The following is a 21,116-nucleotide window of genomic DNA, read 5'->3' on the forward strand; positions in this document are numbered from 1 at the left end:
CGTTTCTGTCGTTCTGAATTACATATGCAACGAGCTTAAATAGTCCTATTATGGAATGCAGCTGATTTAAAGAATTTCCTCATTGATTATGTAAATTATATCCAGATTTGCAAAATTGTCATCTAATTATGTCAAGTATCACCTAAGCTACCAACATACCAAAAACGACAACGATCCAGCAACCGTTTCTTGAATAACAACAAACTCCCCTGCATGCAGAGCAAGGGGGCTCAACGTCACTTTTTCCCCGGCACAAGAGCTACCTATCATCTAAATTTCATGTCCCAAGCTTGTCTAGATCATGAAATATCAAACCGGAAGTTCCACTGCAAGACCATGACAAGCCGCCAGGGGGCCCAAAATCTAATCATTTCGAGGTCTCATTAAGACCTACCCACCTACCAAATATCAAGGCAATCCATTAAAGCTCTCTCGAGTTATCGTATTTACACACTCACACACAGACACACACACAGACACACACACAGACACACCAACGCCTCTAAAAACATAACCGTCTTGGCGATTGTAATGAGGAAAATGACGGAGCGAGGGGGTAGTACTACTAGTACTTAGGGTAGTGACGGTGACCGATCGACCAATGCAGTTCCACATCGAACCGCAAGGCGGCTAAAGAAGACGCTAAAAGTTGACCCCTGACCTCCTTCCACCACAACAAGACTGAGACAGTCTCGACCATGACACAGAGGACACATTGATCAAGTTCAGTGTTACTTTTGAAGTAATTTTCGTACTTTTCAAGTTATTCAAAGCTAGAAGATTCCAAAATGTCCGCCGAAAATGTCCAGGTTTCTTTTCGTGGCCTGTTGGAGTACCTCCAGACTTCAATCGTGCAGTTGTTGACAGACCCCACCCAACTCTCTCCCGGCCAGGGTGTTCTTGTCGGCGCCTCTGCGCTGTTAGTCGGGGCGGTGTTGTGGAGCTGCTGCGGGGGACAGAGGAGAAACAAGGTCAAGTTGAGGGCGGAGTTTACCCCAGGTAAAGCTCATCTTTTGAATTATGCATTCAGGGGGCGTGGTCTGAACTCCGCGGACACCCTGGGTTACCGTAAAACCTAGAAATATTTAGTGACGTGATATAAGGTCCTTCATGAGGGTAACGGGAGCATGGTATGATACTGCAGCGGAACTTGATATTTTCTTGACGTCATTTTTCTTGAGTTTTTTTTTTTTAATGAGATAAGTTTGGGTCCCCTAGCAGCTTGCTCAAGAACTGCAGGGACATTTTTTTAGAAACATTTCAAGGGGGATGCAAGAATCTGAGTTCGATTGGTTTGGTATGTACATGTTACTCGAGTAATGCTTGACATAATTAGATGACAAGTATTCAAATCAGGATCTAATTTGCATTATTAATGAATGCAGAAATTTTCTAAATCTGCTGCATTTAATGATATGACTATTCATACTTGTGACATGTATTATTGAGAATGGCAGGAACATATTGATCACATGTATGTATAAATACCTTAAAGTTGTGTAATTTAATTTTTTTTATTTTTAATTCTTCACTTTTTCTTATCCAGGAAAAGTGTACTTCCACACACTACCACCAGTGAAGGCGATCCCATGTCTGACTCCGTTTGGTATAAAGCTGGAGACATATCTGCGTATGGCTGATATTCCATACGAGCCTATGCGCGGGTTCAGTTACGGCCCAAAGGTTCGTATGAATTTTTTTGTAAAAGTTTGATAGCAGCATGTTTTGTAGTGTGTGGTATCACTTAAGCTTCCAAATATCCACAAGCACAGCAATGAAAGGAATCAGGAATGATACTAGATTTGTGTTTGATTTTTGATGATATATATAGAAACTTTTTAAATTTAAATGATTGCCAGTTGGATGTGTTAAGCACATTCAACTGGCAATCATAGTACATCAACAAGTCAGGGTAGAGACTCCAATCTGGTAGTATCAGTGATTCTACAGGTAGAGATCCAGTGGCTGATTGGGCTTTTGATAGGGAAATCTACTGGTTAAAGCAATAGACCTCATCCTATACCAGCAGACAGTCTATTGCTTTAACAACGCCCAATGTATCCTGAAAGTTAAACATTCAGTCACATTACTGGCACTGTAAGCTAATGACTTCATTAAAATAGTCTGTAAAGTTACTAGCCAAAAAAGCAACAACTATCTTTTAATGCTTTACATGTATGACACTGCAGTTCAGAACATGTATCACAGGTTGTACTAACAGATTAATTTAGCTCTGAGTGGTGATTCAAACTGCTGTGACTCAACTTTTGTTTTCAGTCTTTAATGATTACTTTTGATGTTTTCGATAGAGTATTGTTGAGCTAGACCTATAAACCTTGCCATTCTCAGGGTAAAATCCCGTGGATTGAGTACAACGGTGAAGCCATGGGAGACTCTGGTCTCATCCTGGAGTTTCTGAACAGGGAGAAAGGTGTGGACCTGAACCAGTCCCTGAGTGCTGCAGACAAGGCTGTCAGCAGGGCCTTCACTAAGATGGTGGAGGAGAACACTTACTGGTATGTTAGGCATAGCCTCCACCAGGCCTTTCTACAGGAATACAGCCGGATCATAGAATTTGGCAAAAGAGAGAGTAAAATTGGCCAGGGGTGTCCGGCCGCGGGGAGGTAGTTTCTTTCCCTAACTGCGCGGCCAGTCAAACCTATAACAAGGCGGCCAAACTCCCCTGGCAAACATTCTCCTATATATAGCCAGCGTAGTTAGTCTGGTAGAGACTAATGTTAGGCAGTGTTAGAAATCCTTTTTTCAGTGTTCTGCGATATTGTAGAATGTCAAAATTTTGTTCTGGAATTTGGAAATACTTTCTGCAAATATACACTTATAAGCCTTAAGCCTTAAAACCCATACAAAATTGCATGTTAGCAAACATTTCACAGAAGAAGCTGTTGTGATTGTAGTGGGTAAAAATTGTTACATAGAAAAATACATATTACATGATTATTAGTATATCATTAATTCAGTTGTAAACACAAAAGCTCTAAAACAATACTATACCAACACAATTGAACACCCAAGTCTGATTTTTTTTCAGTCTGCAAAATTGCAGGTTGCTTAAATCTTCTTCTGCAATATTGAAAATTTCTCTGCAAAATGGAGACTGCAGATGAGTATTTTAACACTAGTTAACTGTTTCATTGCAATGGTCCCTACCCAATTTATGTCACACATTCAGAACCTTTGCCCCCAAAACCAAACACCCAAGGTTGGCTGAAGTTTGGGAGCAGTCTGACCAGATTCAGGCCATGCCTAAATTTTCTTTATGAATCAACTTGAATTTTGACCCCAAGCGCACTTTGAACACTGCTGACCTACTGCCAATTATACCAGCCAACCATGGCCAAATCTCCATACACAAAATGTTTTTTGTTTCATGTTGTTCACAATATGATGCTAAACGCTTTCCACTTACTTAATAGAATTTTATACTATCCATGCTAATATTAGATAAATTCTATTACCTTCTAGAAGGAGACTTCTACTGTGTACAAATACATGTACTACGTAAATCTGTCAAAGAATGTTTAAACCTTATAGTCATATAAATGATACATTCAACTCAACATATTGCTTTACTCATATAGTACTTGTATGTCTAGGTTAATTCATTTGTATCCACTTTTGTTTGTATGTTGCACAGTGAAAGACCTTACAAAAGTCGCTGTACTTTATTGTGTATTTTTGCTGTGCAGGGGTATGGCTGAGGTGAGGTGGATAGATGACTTTGACAAAGTGCAGGAGCTGTGTGAGGCTCCCTGGGCCTTCGTGTTTTTCCTGCGAGGAGTGAGAAGCAAAGTCAAGCAGACGATGTGGGCCCACGGCATCGGTCGCCACTCCAGGGACGAACTCCAAGGCATCATCGAGAAAGATCTCAGGGCCATCTCAAGTTTTCTGGGTATGCTCTAACTTACAAGTACAGTCAAACTTGTCTCAAAGACAACTAAGCAGGAAACTGAGGGAGAGTGGTGGTCTTCTTATAGAAGTGGTCTTCTTACACAAGTGGTCTTCTTACACAAGTGGTCCTGTTATACAAGTGGTCTTCTTATAGAAGTGGTCGTCTTATACAAGTGGTCTTCTTGTCAAGTGTTTTGCATGATTATGCATGATATTTCTAAGTGCCATGCATAAGGTTTAAAGACAAGCCTTATGAACAAGTATGCATAACTATAGGAAGTTTTATGCATAACTCTTGGAACCTTATGGATAACCATGCATTAATGTGGCATGTTTTCCTCCTGGTATTTTGTGGTGGTACCACAATCTTAGTGCTCATGTGGGCTGTTTCAACGCCAACCATTAACGTGAGATAATTGCTGAAATATATGTATGTTGAAAAGTCAAAGTAAATTACAATCACAGAAATTTTTTTTTGCTTAAAATATTTCAATTTTGGGTGGAAAAATGGAACCGAATGCTCCTTTAAGACAATGCATTACAATTGGTACATTTTTTTGGCGACATCTCAGGGTGGAGCCTAATGGTACAGTATTGTGTGCAGTTTGCAAGAATTCTAGGAATTGTACAGGAATTTTATCCACAGGCATGGAATGTCCACAGGAGTGCCTCCCAGCTCTGTTTGCTGGCCTACATTTATGCCCACATTCCAGGAAACCCTTCGGAAAACCTAGATGCCCCAGATGCCCTACTTTCTGTGACGCCATTCACTATACACTCAGGGAAGGGTAGGGTTGATGTATCTATCTAGACTTAACAGGTACCAAGTATCCTCAAAATCATGAAATGACGGCAGTGCCATGCAAACAATAACCCTAACAGCAACCACTGTCGCCATGGTAATTTTTTTTTCATTGCCAGTCTTGTTTGTCTTTGTCAGGTACCAAACCGTATCTGATGGGAGAACAGCCTACTGAGGTGGATGCAGCAGTGTTCGGTCAGCTGTCAGAGATTGTTTGGACAACATCCGGGTCCTACCTGCACAGGATTGTCACTGTGGACTGTCCCAACCTGCTGGCCTACTGCAACCGTATCAAGGACCGCTATTGGTCAGACTGGGATCAGCTGACCAACAAAACCAAGAAGGACCAATGAAGACTTGCCTCTGTCATTGAGATTTTCATTCCAATATTTGTTTTGGTATACTATGGGATAGGATTGATTCTACTTACTAGAATAATAAATATATAGACTAGAATATATACTAGAATAATAAATATATAAAGTTTATTTGCAAATTCATGCCTACTGGGCAACAATACACTGTATAGTCAGTATAGAGTATACAGACTGGGATAAAATCTATATTTTTTTTAGTTTGACTTTTTTTTTGAAGGTTTGGAAGATGAAATGAGTAGTATAGTATCGACAGTATCCATCATATTATTCAGGCTCGGTCAAAGGTCAGGGGTCACTGTCATTTTGCTAAGAGCAGATATATGCAAATGTATGCAAAAATTATGCTAGATTTTAGGTAATAGCTTAGGTAAAAACTGAAATACAATCAAATGTTTTAATGTATGCCATAACTAAGACCAACGTCCTTGCTAAGATTTTGGTGGGGTCTACATTCCGGGAGATGCATGGTTGTGCCTTATCTGTTTAGTTGTTTTTTATATATATACAACTGTATTTACAATGTATATGTATATTTGTTGCTATTTGTAGCATGGAGCATATAGATGCAATGTTTTTTCTCATTGTGTATCCTTACAGCAATCATGTGTAGATACATCATATATATTATATTTTAACCTTCGGAGTAAAGATTACTCCCGAGTAAGTGTACTTGTGGTGTACATACATCGACACAAAGATACAAAAGACAGTAAGGTTTCTTCACTTTTCTTCAAAGACTTTTTTGGTATTATACGTTTGGAAATTATGGTGAGTCTTGTTTGCTCTTTTCCTTCCTAATCGTTAAAGGGGCAGTTGGAGATAAAGTGGATATCGTCTTCCACACTTTTTGACATACAGTGGTTACAAATTCTTTCCCCTACAGGTATACATGTATGTCTGTAGTGGGAATATGTCATACCTACGGTATGGACCAAAATATTAAAGTTGGTATGGTTGTGAATTGACCAAGTATCCAGAAACACGTTGCAAAAAAAAATCAAGATGAAGAAAAGACTTATTAAGAGCTCCCGCTTTGAAGTTTGTCCAATTGATTTTTTGCTAAAAAAATATGTTTCACGTACCTGGCTGAAGTTTACTATAATATAGCCAGATGACGTTGCCAAATCAGAGGTCCTTATTTCCTATTGGTTATGACGCGGTTTAAGGCGGTTTTATTGGTTACGACGTCATAAGGCCTGGTCATTCCTATAACCACCTCAACCGGCTAGTACGCTAGCGCTCACTCGGTGGTTTAAAGAAATGACCAGCTAGGCCTTATAACGTTATTATCTTATAGCCTCAGGGCGGGTCATTAACCCTTGATTGATGTCGTATAATATAACTGCTGCATAGTCCAAACTCAATGTCAAATTAATAAAATAACGACTTTTTTTTGGTCGCTTCTACCATTGAGTCTGCCTTTAAAAGTGCATTAAACGTAAGTGATTCTATTTCTGTACTTCTGAATGGCTGAAAACATTTGCCATAGCTGAGGCTCTAGGCGCTCACCTGACAACCTTTTCTGTATCCTCCCGGCTGGTTAATATTTACCGAACCGGTAACAGGCAAGCCGTTCTGCCGGTCAAGTTTGGCTTCATTCGTACGTAAGCTCCGCGCCTGCTCCCCTCTGTAGCTATAGTTAAGCATATATCACCAAGGTTCGGCGGATAGAAGGACGATTGGCCTCTTTACGTAGCCGTTCTTACTACTTCCAGTGTCTCAGCATATAAACACACATTACAAGTAAGTGGTTCTATTTCTGTGCTAAAACCAAACGTCATAACTTGGGCCATGGAACATAGTTATCATGCCATTATGCCTCTAGTTAATGTTTGCCAACCTAGTCCATAGTTTGAGTGATTTTTTAGGGTAATTCTTTTCTTAAGAAGGTAATTGTTAAGAAGGTAATTGTTAAGAAGGTAATTCTTTTCTCGTATGCTTTAAAAAGAAAAAGGCGAACTATACTACGGTCAAGTCAACGTTTGTTGCTCAAGCATGGCAGGTACAATGTAAGGCGAAGTGTCATAAGACTACCAACTATTTATGCTATAAGTTAAAATATACTCTACACGTCTATTCTAAGCCATACAATATTGACAGTATGCTATCAGACATATTTATCAGAAAAGGTTGTGTGTTTTTTTGCTGCCATGTAATTGGATTATTTTTATCGGATTAATTTTAACGTGCATTGTAACACATACCACATAACACACAACAAGGTGAACTTTGGCACCACTAACATGTTGTCGACCTGTACCGACATTATATACATGTACGAGCACGTTCTACTCCAGTAGTATGTACAGTACATGCACAAATACGAACTACCAGAACAACATTTCCCGATCGCTACACGTACTACAGCCGCTGCGAGGAGGGTTATAGTCTTTGTAGGTGAGAAAAACAATGGTTATTATAACGTAAACTTGATATATAGAAAGGGTTAGGGTAGGACAATGTTTAACTTAGATACTAGTATAGTCTATTAACCTAGCAAACAAAGACTTTGTCACGGGACAAGCTCTGTGTAAATTAGACAGGCCACACGGTAAACCCTAGACAAATTTGTATACTGACGAAACAACGTGGTTCATTGGCAGTTAACAAGAAAGGCCGACATTTGCTTGGTAGCAAATACAGCATATTCCAGTCCACTTCCCTCCCCATTCCAAAACGGACTGTTCTATATCAACCTTTCTATCCAGTATATATTGAATGTTTCAAAGTTCGTAACAATTGTTCTCGAAACCCCCATACAGTGCTTTTTAGTGTCAATGAACACCAATATAGTTCTTTTCAACAAGTATTTACAAAACCCCAAATTAGAGCCTTTTAGTAACAGTGTTAGTCGGGTCATTTGGTTCTACGTTAGGGTACCAGAGCCAAAAGTGTACATTTTTGTCTGAAAATAGCAAAAACCTGTGTTAGCTGTCCAATTGTTATTCTGCTTTTTTCTCTAATGTCTTCCTTGCAGAAGAAAGCGATGGCGGCAAATGAACCAGCCCGCGACCCGGAAAGTTGTAAGATAATCTGGTGGATCAGCATTTCGGTGACTCTGGCAGCCTGTTGTTTTGTAGCCGTTGTTGTTGTGGGAGTCGTTATCGCTAAGCCTGTGGTAGAGACGGACTCACTGTCATTCCAGGCAGCCAACTGTACAACCTTCAAGATCTACTGGACAGGTGAGTTGCCTCTTTCTTCTTTACGAAGGCCCACAACGATACTTCCATACACCTCTTCCATAGCCCTGCCACACCGCGCTTCCAGGGGATATACTGTCCATACACCTCCTCTGCGGCCCTTGGCAGCGCGGTGTGGAAGGGCCGCGGAAGAGCGGTATGGAAGGTATATCCCTTGGAAGCTCGGTGTGGCAGGGCTGTGGAAGAGGTGTATGGAACTGTCGTTAACGTTGTGGGCCTTCGTACTTCTTCTTTACGCCTTGTCATGAAGACTGGTCGAACCATGGTCGAACCAACCATGCTTAAGTTGGTTACAACCCGCCGCGCGTGCTTTTTGTCCGTACGTTTTTTGGGAGGCCACGTCTGCTACGTTTTTCTGAAAACGTGGGGAAGAACTGGCATGAGCAGTACGTTAACGCACGTCACTCACACGGTTGCGAAAGGTGTTAGTATGTCATCTGCACGCCGGCCACATCTGGCCGCTTTACCGTATGCAGACCGTACTTACACGTGCTGCTTACGTACGGTACATGCCGGTACGTACGGGGCACGCGCGTCGCCCGTACTCGCACGTACGGGCTGTGAATCCGCAGCTCGCACGCAGAGAAAGTTTTGCATGCACTTAAAGTGCTAGCTATAGGTCGTGTCTGCGTGCTCCCAAATCCTCTGGATTCCGTACGGAGGTGGTATACGCACCACTTACGGATCCCCAAAATTTGTCCACGTTTTTGCACGTAGACAGCACGCAATAACGCGTACGGAGGGTTGTGACCGACGCTTTAGGAGTACCTCTAGGTAGGTAGGAAAAAAGTTGGCTTTACGAAAGCCAGAACCTTTAGATAATTTATCAAATTGCTTGATATTTTTGTGTTAAAAGCTATGTATAATTTCCATGGACAGGGAAGACTCCAGGGTGCAATTGCGGGAAGAACTGCCACTCGTGGTACCCGTGTTACCGGTACCTGGTGCAGTACGTGCCGGCATCAGGAGGGAACGGCACGGCGCGCCAGGCTGTCATGTTCGACACCGAGGGCGGTCTGAACACGGGGCGAGCCGCGGGAGAGGTCAGAGGTCATTACTTTGGCATACAACCCTTTAAATTGTATGATTCTTGACTTTTTATGATGTAACCCAACACTAGTTACGATGGTAACAGACAGTCTGGTTCAGGTCTTTGACCTTTTTGCCATAAGACAGGAATGGGAAAAGTAGCAAAAACAATATGTTTTCCTTCGGTAAACATAATGATAAAATCATGATCACATAAAAAAAATCAGCATTCAAATTCAAGGAAACATTGACATGATGTGTGTCATCGTTTTTCCCCAGGACCTTCAGTGCGCTACAAGACCCTGTGACAGAGATCATGGAAAGGACGCGTTTGCGAGTTTTAACGCCACCTACGGCGTAGGGCAAACGTACAACTGTCTGTACAATCCGAAGGACCCAGACGTAAGTATTAGATGCATTTTCATTTAGTAAAGCTTAATGGCCCATTCAAAACTTACCCCGAACACGGGGTTGGTTGAAGTTCGGGAGAAGTTTAATTTGACAGAATTTGACCACGACTATAACCTTTCGTTACGAATCGAATCAAATTTGAGTCGACCACGTCCCGACCAGGCCTGGTCCCGACCACTCTTGACCTATTCCCAAATACCAGCCAATCATAGCCGAACCTCCCACCCACACCTGAATGTCGGTTTTATAACATTTTGAAACATTCGGCTGGAGCAGCCGAATTGTAGCCCGACCACAACCAACCACAACCCACTCCCCAAATGGTTGGGGGTGGGGTTGTGTCGGCAGCAAATATATACGTGTCCGGGGATTAAAGGACCTGGAAACACACCTGTTATGTAATGCTTTCAATTCCCTAAACCTTAAAGCGATATTATCATAATTTTTGTTTGTTTGTTTGTTTGTTTTACACATTGTTTCTGCTATAAGCCTACCTGGCTGGGTTCATGTTGACATTTGGGGAGTAAAAATTTAACGTCATTACGCCACAAAAACGTGTTGGAAAACTGCCAACTCCTCCGCTGTTTCATTACATTCTTTTTAGGAGCCCCCTAAAAATGCAGCGGGGAATGGCGCATGCTTGTTCTCGCTCTGCACTGAGTCGCCAGAAAAGCGAAATAGGGACCTTAGTATGTTGGAAGTCATTGAAAATGACTATCAAAATGAGAAAATTTGATTACTTATAAATCATATTTACAATTTTTTCGCAAAAATCTTACATAATATCGCTTTAATTTTCCACCTTCCAGTTCGTCATACTAGGGAGACTGTTTTCGTGGGACGCCATGTTTCACGGCATGCTGTGGCCGAGTATCGGGTTCGCCATCTTCGCTGTTCTCTCGGTGTACTGGATTGTCCGGCTGAAGAAGACCGCCGCTTCCAGCCCTGACTCCACCACGACACTGCCCGGAAACATCGACCAACCGACACAGTATAGCGGTTTTACATACAAGTAGAGACTAAACTCCACAATTAATCAAATAAGAGCTATCTACCATCCAATAGCTACCCTATAGCTACCACGTTCAGATCATATGAGATATGAAAATCGGAAGTTACGCTGCAGTAACAATGGCAAGCATGCTGTGACGCCTACGGAGCCCAAAATCTAATAATGTTGAGGCGTCGCCAAGACCTACTCACCTACCAAGTTTCATGACAATCCACCAATAGCTTCTTGAGTTATACGATGCTAAACGACGACGCATATACAAACACACACACACACACACACACACACACACACACACACACACACACACACACACACACACACACACATACATACACAGTCACATACAAACGCAACCAAAAACATAGCTTTCTGGCGAAGATAATAACGAACTGCAAAAGGGCATGTGGTAAAATGAGGATCGTTTTCAATGGGATTAGCAACATACTTTTACTAGAAGATACAATGTTCTGGGTAATTACTATGTAAATGTAGTTTTAATGATATAGCAAATTGTAGAACCATATGTCCTTACCATAAATTAACAACGCTTGGCTATTCACAACATGCTACCATTATCACTATGAAGACGGGTTACTAAGTCTGACAAAGATTCTGTGGGTCAAAGAAGGACATAACTCGTAAATGATTTTAATGTTTAGAATTATTGTTAGCTTTATTTCATGTCACTATAAAACAAAACAGTCCCGATGAAAATTAACCTATTGTGTCATTGTACAAAGTTTAGAGGCACATATCTTTATGAACAATAAACAGCACATGTTCAATGACCATGTCAAATTAATTTTCATTTGTTTTGTTTTTACGCATATGAATCGATGAGACCGTGGCGGAAACGTCACCTAATTTGATTATGTCAAAAACAATCTTCTCCTTTATCTTTGACCATTCTTCGAAATCTACAAGTTGGTGAAAGCGAGGAGGTTTCAATGTAAACCTTCTTGGTCGAAGGGGGAGAACGGGAGAGGTGACTGAGCGACCAGTGCAGGTCCACGTCAAACCGCAAGGCGGAGATGCTAAAAGTTGACCCCTGACACTGACCTACTTGCACCAACACCAACGAGTCAGCATTACACAGTTGTTCTGTGCTGAGGTCAATTTTCGCCAATTTCACTGTTACTTTGGACGTAGTTTTAGTACTTTTTAAAGTCATCAAAAGACAGGGTATTCCAAATGTCTCTAGGATTCCAGGCGTCGCCAGCGGGCCTCTTAGAGTACCTCCAGACTTCAGTCGTGCAGTTGTTGACAGACCCCACCCAACTCTCTCCCGGCCAGGGTGTTCTTGTCGGCGCCTCTGCGCTGTTAGTCGGGGCGGTGTTGTGGAGCTGCTGCGGGGGACAGAGGAGAAACAAGGTCAAGTTGAGGGCAGAGTTTACCCCAGGTAAAGCTTACCTATTGAATTATGTATGCAGGGGGCGTGGTCTGAACTCCGCGGACACCCTGGGTTACCGTATGTGCATAGTGCGTACGTACGTGACGTAATGCTACTACTTCCGGGTATGGAAGTAACGCTACATTGTAGTGTTTTGGGAATGTTGTAACTATAAGTACTAGTAGGTTTGTGTGTATACTAGTACTCGTCAGGACAGAGTAGGTTGACATCACGTGGGTGGTGAAAGATTGACAGAATGAAAGGTCAAAAGGTCACAGGAAAGGAGTTGAAGTTCAATGAAATCACGGAATCTGGCTGGGTAGCATGGGGGACTTACAGGTCTCAGTTCAATTGCATCAGGTAGCTGTTCTTTGAAAGTTTGTGAGTCCCAATTTAAGTATGACTATTTTAGTATTTAGAATTCTCATTGGATTTGTTAAATTTCCTTGTATAAACTCATCAATAGGCATTCCTCAGTGTGTGACCTGTTAATTTAGTATAAATCATATTCATAATCACCATGAATGAATTGAATAAGACTCTTCCAGTTTTTAATGTGCCCCCTTGCTCAAATTTTGTGTGCTGCAAACTTAACTTTGGGGACAACAGAAACTTTTTGACAAACTGTAGAGAAGCCTATTTGCAGCCATGTGCTAAAAATCAATTTTGCTATGTATATTATATATCTTTTCTTCTTTCTTTGGCAGTTCAGTCTACGATAGATATCACTATCAGGAAAATTGTTTTGGCAGGGTCACACATGCAGTCAGTGCATGTAGCGATTAAACAGATGTTGACTTAGGTTTTCAGTGATTTTCTATTAGGTTGAAACAATTCTGTCAAATTAATAACACAATTGAAGCATATTCACAATGTCATATTACATAGAGTTAAACTTTTGCGATTTTATTGTGTTGGTTTCTATTCTAAATTAACTTTCAATACTTCCAATGCAGGAAAAGTGTATTTACACGCACCGCCACCTGTAAAGGCGATCCCATGTCTGACTCCATTTGGTATGAAGCTGGAGACATATCTGCGTATGGCTGATATTCCATTCGAGCACATGTATGGGAGGAGTATGGGCCCAAAGGTTTGTATACACCTAAGTTTAATTACAGTATTTAGAAATACTCAGTAACCATCTGCAGTCTGCATTTTGCTGAGATATTTTGTGTTTACTACTACTAGTACTCCCGGGTTCGAGTCCTGACATGCCACCCGCCTTGTGCCCTTGGGAAAGGCACTTTACACGACTTTCCTCACTTAGCACAGGTGTAAATGAGTATTGTATGAGACTCTGTAATATACAAGTAGTTTTGCATGTATTTTTCAAATTCCATTATAAAATGTTTGCCAACATGCAATTTTGTATATGCCATGGGTCTAGATGATCCAAATTGCAGAAAAAATTTTTGACATTCTGCTAATATTGCAGAATACTGAAAAAAGGATGAATTATTGTTATTAATGTTAATTATTGTCAAGTGATCATCTGAACGTTGCCATTCTCAGGGTAAAATCCCGTGGATTGAGTACAACGGTGAAGCCATGGGAGACTCTGGTCTCATCCTGGAGTTTCTGAACAGGGAGAAAGGTGTGGACCTGAACCAGTCCCTGAGTGCTGCAGACAAGGCTGTCAGCAGGGCCTTCACTAAGATGGTGGAGGAGAACACTTACTGGTACTATACTAATAGATTCAGGAAAATTATATCAGATCAGGGATAATTGCTTCTGCTCTTGGGTCTTTAAAGCAAAGGATAGAGTCCTAAAGATGATGTTATGTTATGTCCATGGTTTTTCCTTCACTCTCTTTCTTAATTGTTTCTGATTTTCAAGGAAATGACTTTGGTGAGTTTTGATGGAAATTGATACATGTAACTATACCCCCAATGCCTTAAAATGCCACAATGCCTCATGCACTGAAATATTGACCCAAAGTGAGTTCAGGTTGAAGCAGCAAAAAGTTTTCCTTTTTTCTTTTCTTTACTCATTTCACAATGAATCTCAGCTTTTAAATAGCCTGGTAATATTTGTGTAGTTAGTGCCATGTCATTTTTTAAATCAAATTTTCAGTTTATGTTGTGCTTTCAAACCCACACCCACGTCCTATACAGATACATGTACCTGTGATTGTTTTCATTTTATTACTCCTCCCCAGTTTGTAAAGATTCAGATTTGAAGTTGCAATATTTACTGTACAAATATACATTAAGGTCTTGTGTGATGGAGGTATATTGTTTAGGCACCTCCATCACTTAGAATGTTTAGAACTAGTATTAGACTATGTATAAGTAACATGACATGTCAAACTCAACATACATTGTATACTTGTACGAACTACTAGGTTAATTCATTTGTATCCACTTTTATTTGTCTATAACTAATTATCTGTATCAGTATACCTGGTACAGCCACCCTTTGGCATTACACACCAGCTTCGCAGGCATGCGGCGTGGCGGCAGCTAGCTATATCACATCGAACGACTTGTTACACTCAATCTTTGCACAGGACTTGTTTAAAGCTTTCTAGTGAGGATGCGCCAACTGTGCTTGGTGGCAACGAGTTCCAGTCTACGATTTTTCTGGGGAAATACCAGTTTTTTCACACCTCAATTCTTGGTTGATAACTCTGACATTTGAAAGTATGACTGTTTCTTGTTCTTTTCTGGGCTGGTATCAGATACCTACGTAGTTGCTGTACTTTTGTTGTACCAATAAACATTGTTGTGTTTCTTTACTGTGTAGGGGTCTGGTTGAGGACAGGTGGATAGAAAACTTTGACAAGTTGCAGGACCTGTTTGAGCTTCCCTGGTTCGTCATGTTCCTGATAAGGTCAGCCAAGGGCAAGATCAAGAAGACCCTGTGGGCTCACGGCATCGGGCGCCACACCAAGGATGACCTCCGAGGCATCATCGAAAAAGATCTCAGGGCCATCTCAAACTTTCTGGGTATGCTCTAACTTACACGTACAGTCAAACTTGTCTCAGACAATGTGACCCAAAGCTGTCTTCTCTGACAAGTGGGGCCTTCTTATACATAAAAGGCCACACCGACTTAATTTTATGGATGACATCCGCGCGCGCATTGATTTTCGCCTGTTCTTAAAAAAAAAGAAAAAAAATGTCACATCCAGCGAAGCTCTGGCCTGGCTCTAGGCCTGGGTAGTCCATGGTAGTTAGCGACAATACAATACGCTGGGCACGCAGGCTACCGAAGCTTCACGACTCAAGAACTCGATTCATAAATTCCGCAAAAAGCCAGCATGTGCTGGCTTGTCGTATACTTCACCATGTGTTGGCGCAAATTCACAATACCAGCTTTGAATTCCTGTGGTTTAGTAGCAATTTTTTTTTTGGCCAAATTTTTTTTTAATTCGCCCGTGCGCACTAGTTTGGGGGTCTTCAAAGGATGTCATCCATAAAATTAAGTCGGTTTGGCCTAACAGCCTCCAGTTTAATTCCAGTTTAATTCCGGACTAATTCCCATTTCTCAACAACCTTAAGTCTAGATGGGCTAATATATTGTAAACTGTAAGTAATAATAAAGTAATGTAAGACATATGTATACATAGCAGTCATTGAGAACCCCTTGGGGATTAACCCAATTCTGCAGAATTCTGCACAGAAGGAGGAAAAGAATTCTGTCAGAGGAAAACCAAATTTCTTGTTTTTCTAAAATCTGAGGCAAAAATTAATGTGTGCGCTGATGTCATCCATAAAAATTACTTGCTGTGGCCTTATCTATTTCTTTTTGTTTTTTTCAGGTACCAAACCCTATCTGATGGGAGAGGAGCCTACTGAGGTGGATGCAGCAGTTTTCGGTCAGCTGTCAGAGATTGTTTGGGCAACATCCGGGTCCTACCTGCACAGGATAGTCACTGTGGACTGTCCCAACCTGCTGGCCTACTGCAACCGTATCAAGGACCGCTATTGGTCAGACTGGGATCAGCTGACCAACAAAACCAAGAAGGACCAATGAAGACTTGTCTCTGTCATTGAGATTTTCATTCCAATTCTTCTTTTTATTCCAAGCCTCATTTGATAAAGAAAAAATTACCCCAAGTCCTGTAATGCTGAGGTCACATTTCCTAACCAGGGCCCAGCCGGGGAGTCTAATGGAACATAAAGTATGATATAAAGGAGAACAAAGCACAAATAAGTTGAAAGAGTTCATAATGGGAACTATTTGCTTATATTATTGATATAAATTGTTGATTTGTCGTTACTCAAAACAGCCCGGCTGGGCCCTGGTTTGGAAATGTGACCTCAGCAAAACACAGAAATTGTTATTTGTGTGATCATTAGAATTTCTAATAGTTTTAGGTGTTTGTTACATTTGGTATTTTTAAACTCTAAATTTGACATGGTGATGGGAAAATCAGGGTGTATTGGTACAGAAGGAGGGCATTTTATACAGTACAAAGTAAAAAAGTAAGTAAAAAATTAACTACATGTACATGTAGGTGTCGAAAACACTAGTCTAATGGGTAGAAGTCTTTCTTTGGAGGTTGTAGGTTTTAACTGGAGTCTGTTCATACACATGTATATGTACATGTATCAATGGTACATTTTGCTATGCCTACATGTAGTACTCAGCACTTTATATATGAAACAGAGTGTCAAGTTTTTTGACCACCTTTAAAATTAATTTCGAGCTGAGTATAGTAGAGCATGTTTAATAGTATACATGCACAAAACTGGTTTTGTATCAAAGCTGCATTATGTAACAGTAGCATTATGTAACTTATGAGTATGTTTAAAAGCTAGAAACACAGATGTCAGCCATGTTTGTTTACACTGGTAGTTTGTGGTGGCACCACAAACTGAGTGCGCCTGGTGTGGATTGTTTTATCGCCAACCATAAATGTTATATATGTGAGATAATGGCACAAATATGTTCAAAGTGGAAGTAAATAACAATCACATAAAGATTTTTCAATTAAAGTTTAATTGCACATAAATTTCCATGATTTGTTCAGATTATGAGTTGCTGAGTTCATACAATTCTGAAAAAAATGTCAAGCAGAGATATAATGCACGTAATAGATTTTAAGATGTCATTTAGATATATGAGAAATTAACTGTATGGATTTAATGCAGGCTAAATTATAGAAAATATGTTGCAAATTGTTGCCTCATGAATTTTTATGATCATTTCGGTGGCCTTATTAATACACAGTGCAATTTGCTGTATATTTTCAATCAACCCAATAAAAGTAACTTATACTACTTTTTTTCTGTCTGCGTGCCATTATATAATTATATCCCGTCAGGAAGCCCAAAATCTAATTTATTTGTCTCAAGACCAGCCAACCTACTAGATCAATATAATCCATCCAAACCTTATCGATGTTTACATCCACATACACAGACGGACACGCGCGCGCGCGCGCACACACACACACACACACACACACACACATTTTATTCTCTTATTATGTTTGATTTACCTTATGTACCTGTACTTATTTTGTGAGATCTTGGTTCATTATGTACAGATTTGTTTATTTGCAATTACGATCTGTTATGAGTTCACTTATTTGTTCACCATTATTGTATATAGCCTACCTTTATTTGTGTTCATATTTTGTTTGGATTCTGTTATCTGTACCTTTGATTCTCTTTTGTTTATGTATAACTTATTGAAACGGTGTCGTATAAGCCCACACGGGCTGGGCGCCGGATAGCGCACGACACGGAAATAAAGTTTCATTCATTCATTCGCACACATGCACACACGCACGACACACACAACGCACAGACACACATACATCACACACAAACACACACACACACACACCAATAAGCTTGTCAACGGTAAATCTCGAGACAAGATCCTACCGTCCTTTATGTTTGCCAAGAGGTCTTGCAGTTGTTTACAACCTTGGGTCGGTGGGGAGAGGGGAGAGTAGTCAAGCGTAACGTCTGCGCTAACAATTAGTAACATAACTACTGTAGACAGGTTATTGTTTTTTTTACTATAAACTACAAATTTAGACATTATAGTTTTTGCGTTAGTCAGCAGAGATTTAGTACATGTAGCCCTTTAGAAAAGAAGTTTAGCCACTTATGGTCTCATTCATGTATTACTCCGAGTGTACCTAAAAGAGTACCAAGTCAAAAACTAAACGGCTGTATGAATGAGTGTTTTTATTGGTGAGAATTTTCCCTTTAGCCATCCCAACTGATGTAAAACGTCAAAGCGGTGAAAGCTTGTTTGTAACTGATGAAATTAGGACATAATTGTCGGCAGCCGCGCGCTAGGTCGGACGTGCACAGTCCAGTGTTGTGAGTTGTGCGGTCGTAGGTTTGCAGCGCGGGAGGGCCTCTTGCGGGCAGCCGCTAGTTGCAGTTTGTAATTCCCATAAAAGGGGTTTGTGTGTATAGAAGTCGTTGGCAATTTTTTTATGAGACGTAGAGTAAGTGTGCTTAACATAGCATGAAAGATATCAATTGATTTGTTGTAGGATCATAGGGAACACGGTCTCGTAAGTCACTCATTAATGCATGGTTTCTAATGTATGGAAAAAAACTCATGAATGAGACCTTATACGCTGCAGTTGAATGCACCTGATGTAACCAGACGCCCTGGCAAAATGTCAACAGATCCGTTTCGTCACCCCAGTTCGGAGGTCAGGGTCAGCCGTAGTTGTTGACTGGGAGTGAATGAATACCTGCCATTCAGACCCACCTTAAGGCTGATTTTTTCACGTTTTGTGGTGACCGTGACGACTAAAGGTGAGGAAAAGTGGTCGTTTCGAGACTTATTGTTTCTAAGGTCTCAAAACGACAACTCCACGATAGTGTTAAACGTTACAGACATAGAGTGGAAAGAGTGGAAAGGCTACCCACAACAAGCATAACATTTATAGGCGTGGCTTTGTGTTACCTTTACGGTAAGACTTCTGTGATCAACTTATCTATCTGACGAAGCCCGGAAGCTATCAGGAATTGGTGGATGATGGGGGGGGGGAGTCGAGAATTACATACTGATACTTCCCTGAAGTCTGAAATCAAGGGATATTCTAGTGAAGTTACGTGGCTTCGTGTGCTCGCATTTTCAATCAAACGCACCATGTCACTCCTACTCCGAGTTCTTGAAAAGTCCCTGTCACGCAAAGCCGGATATGGTCTACCGAACATAGCCGAACTACCGCCGTGGTTTAAAGGAGTAGGTCTGGGGCAAGGTCGGCTGGTGTTCGGCCAGGTCGGCTACTGTGTTCGGCTGTGCCAGCCTTAAGTTTAAAAAATCGTTAACGTTTCAAACATTCGGGCGGGTGTTTACAAGAGGCTCGGCCAGGATTGGCTGGTAGTAGGTAGGCCGTGAAATTTAACCCAAATTTGACCCCATTTCGATTCGATTAGAAAGATTGCTCCTCCCAAACTTCAGTTCGGGGGGTGGGGGTTCTGAATGTGTGACACTGGGGCTTCACTGTTACAACTAGAGTTCCAAGACCTCATGCCTTCGACAAATGATGTTAACCTTTACGACTGACAAATTATGAATGTTTCACATTGATTATGGAAATAATATCCTCACTTGCAATTATATCCTTTGATCATATTTTCCATCCAATGACAGTCTTATCTTAAACAAAGAGGGCTATTCTAGCATTTCCTCATCACCATTTTAATTGTTTTATCACAGAACCCAGCAAATATATAGACTTCTGTCATTAATTATGTAAATTAGATCATGATTTGCATAATCGTCATCTAATTAGGTCAAGCATCACTTAAGCTACCGAGATACCAAAAATAACAACAATCCGTCAACCGGTTCTTGAGCTATCCTTCTTCAAACATTTTCAAACAAATGCCTCTGCATTTCCCAAACAAGCTGCTACGGGGTGCAAACTTACGGCACTTTTTTGTGAGCACAAGAGCTACCTACCATCTAAAAATCATGACCCTAGCACGTCCATATCACGAAATGTAAAAACCAGAAGTTTCGCTGCAGTACGTTCTAATTCAATGACGTGGGGACCCCCCACGAACCCCATATCCGAACTTGAACTTGGTATTTTCAATGGTAACTTGCCAACTAAAAAACATGAACATCCATTTAAAGATTCTCGAGTTATCTTGTCCACAAGAGAAAACACAAAAAAGAGTTGCCATACGTAAGACGACCGTGCGAGTAGGAGAGTCTTCCATAGATGGTAGAAACTCCAACAAAATGCAATTATGGCATGCGCTTTATACTAGATAATTAAAAACAATATACATGTAGTTGACCAGTTCCAGTTTTGAAATCTCATGACATGCTAGGGTGACAAAATTTGGAAAATAAGCTTATGTAGCTCTTTTTGGTTGGGAAAAGTGACGTGAGTAGTTTAAAAATATGCGCCAAAACGCTGTTTTCCACGGCTGCATATATTAGCCAGATTTTGTAAACATACATACAATTTAAAGAACCTTAAGTGAAAATATATATTTCTTTGCAAATTAATTGTACCTTTTGAGCTCGATCCAACAACGTCATTGAATCCTGCATATGAGTTACAACTTACTAGTACTCAAAAAAGTTGTATACCATGTATTTCTTATGCGGTTTCCCACACTTGACCTTGAATCTATTTTGATATACAGTACTAACTTGTCAGGGCTGTTTTCAGAGTAGCTGAGACTCTTGTTATTATAGGACACTTCATTGGTACTGTTCAAACAAACATCTCTACACCCTGCCAGTGTTATTGTTATCTTACCCTAGTTCACCCTATCTGTTATCTTAACCTACATGTACTACATAGAACAACACGCCTGCATGTGAAAACCCACAACCTACTAGACACTCCAAACACCTATGTTGCTTCAACAAACAACTCTTTACCCTGGAAATGGTGTGGAAGTGTCCTACAATACCTTCCTATGTGGTTTTGTGCCCAAAAAAAAAGCAAGACAACAAATAATTCTTTAAGTGGCTCAAATATCGCACATCTTTTTAAACTACACACGTACATGTAGCTAGTAATGTTAAA

The 21,116-nt window shown here is 40.7% G+C and overlaps 3 protein-coding genes across 3 annotated transcripts; all 3 read left to right on the top strand.

Moving 5' to 3' along the window:
- The first annotated feature begins 660 nt into the window (after positions 1–660).
- Positions 661–5,120, top strand: LOC109463809 (failed axon connections homolog). The gene is made up of 5 exons (XM_019760676.1): positions 661–999; positions 1,547–1,683; positions 2,350–2,516; positions 3,708–3,910; positions 4,850–5,120. Exons 1-5 carry the CDS (start codon positions 789–791, stop codon positions 5,062–5,064), a joined length of 933 nt encoding a protein of 310 aa, XP_019616235.1. The 5' UTR covers positions 661–788; the 3' UTR covers positions 5,065–5,120.
- A 2,945-nt stretch (positions 5,121–8,065) lies between these two features.
- LOC109463706 lies at positions 8,066–10,744 on the top strand. Its single transcript, XM_019760556.1, has 4 exons — positions 8,066–8,270; positions 9,168–9,331; positions 9,597–9,719; positions 10,538–10,744. Exons 1-4 carry the CDS (start codon positions 8,075–8,077, stop codon positions 10,742–10,744), a joined length of 690 nt encoding a protein of 229 aa, XP_019616115.1. The 5' UTR covers positions 8,066–8,074.
- A 1,073-nt stretch (positions 10,745–11,817) lies between these two features.
- LOC109463810 (failed axon connections homolog) lies at positions 11,818–16,711 on the top strand. Its single transcript, XM_019760678.1, has 5 exons — positions 11,818–12,142; positions 13,090–13,226; positions 13,649–13,815; positions 14,882–15,084; positions 15,900–16,711. Exons 1-5 carry the CDS (start codon positions 11,935–11,937, stop codon positions 16,112–16,114), a joined length of 930 nt encoding a protein of 309 aa, XP_019616237.1. The 5' UTR covers positions 11,818–11,934; the 3' UTR covers positions 16,115–16,711.
- The last annotated feature ends 4,405 nt before the right edge of the window (positions 16,712–21,116 follow it).

This window comes from Branchiostoma belcheri, unplaced genomic scaffold (assembly GCF_001625305.1).
Source record: "Branchiostoma belcheri isolate BF01 breed outbred unplaced genomic scaffold, Haploidv18h27 scaffold13, whole genome shotgun sequence".
In the NCBI taxonomy this organism is placed as follows: Eukaryota; Metazoa; Chordata; class Leptocardii; order Amphioxiformes; family Branchiostomatidae; genus Branchiostoma; species Branchiostoma belcheri.

Coding starts and splice junctions, on each gene's coding strand:
- LOC109463706 (XM_019760556.1), top strand. CDS start 8,075: ATGGCGGCAAATGAACCAGCCCGCGACCCGGAAAGTTGTAAGATAATC. Junction 8,271..9,167: donor CTTCAAGATCTACTGGACAG/GTGAGTTGCCTC, acceptor TTCCATGGACAG/GGAAGACTCCAGGGTGCAAT. Junction 9,332..9,596: donor CGGGGCGAGCCGCGGGAGAG/GTCAGAGGTCAT, acceptor GTTTTTCCCCAG/GACCTTCAGTGCGCTACAAG.
- LOC109463809 (XM_019760676.1), top strand. CDS start 789: ATGTCCGCCGAAAATGTCCAGGTTTCTTTTCGTGGCCTGTTGGAGTAC. Junction 1,000..1,546: donor GAGGGCGGAGTTTACCCCAG/GTAAAGCTCATC, acceptor TTTCTTATCCAG/GAAAAGTGTACTTCCACACA. Junction 2,517..3,707: donor GTGGAGGAGAACACTTACTG/GTATGTTAGGCA, acceptor TTTGCTGTGCAG/GGGTATGGCTGAGGTGAGGT.
- LOC109463810 (XM_019760678.1), top strand. CDS start 11,935: ATGTCTCTAGGATTCCAGGCGTCGCCAGCGGGCCTCTTAGAGTACCTC. Junction 13,227..13,648: donor GGAGGAGTATGGGCCCAAAG/GTTTGTATACAC, acceptor TGCCATTCTCAG/GGTAAAATCCCGTGGATTGA. Junction 13,816..14,881: donor GTGGAGGAGAACACTTACTG/GTACTATACTAA, acceptor TTTACTGTGTAG/GGGTCTGGTTGAGGACAGGT.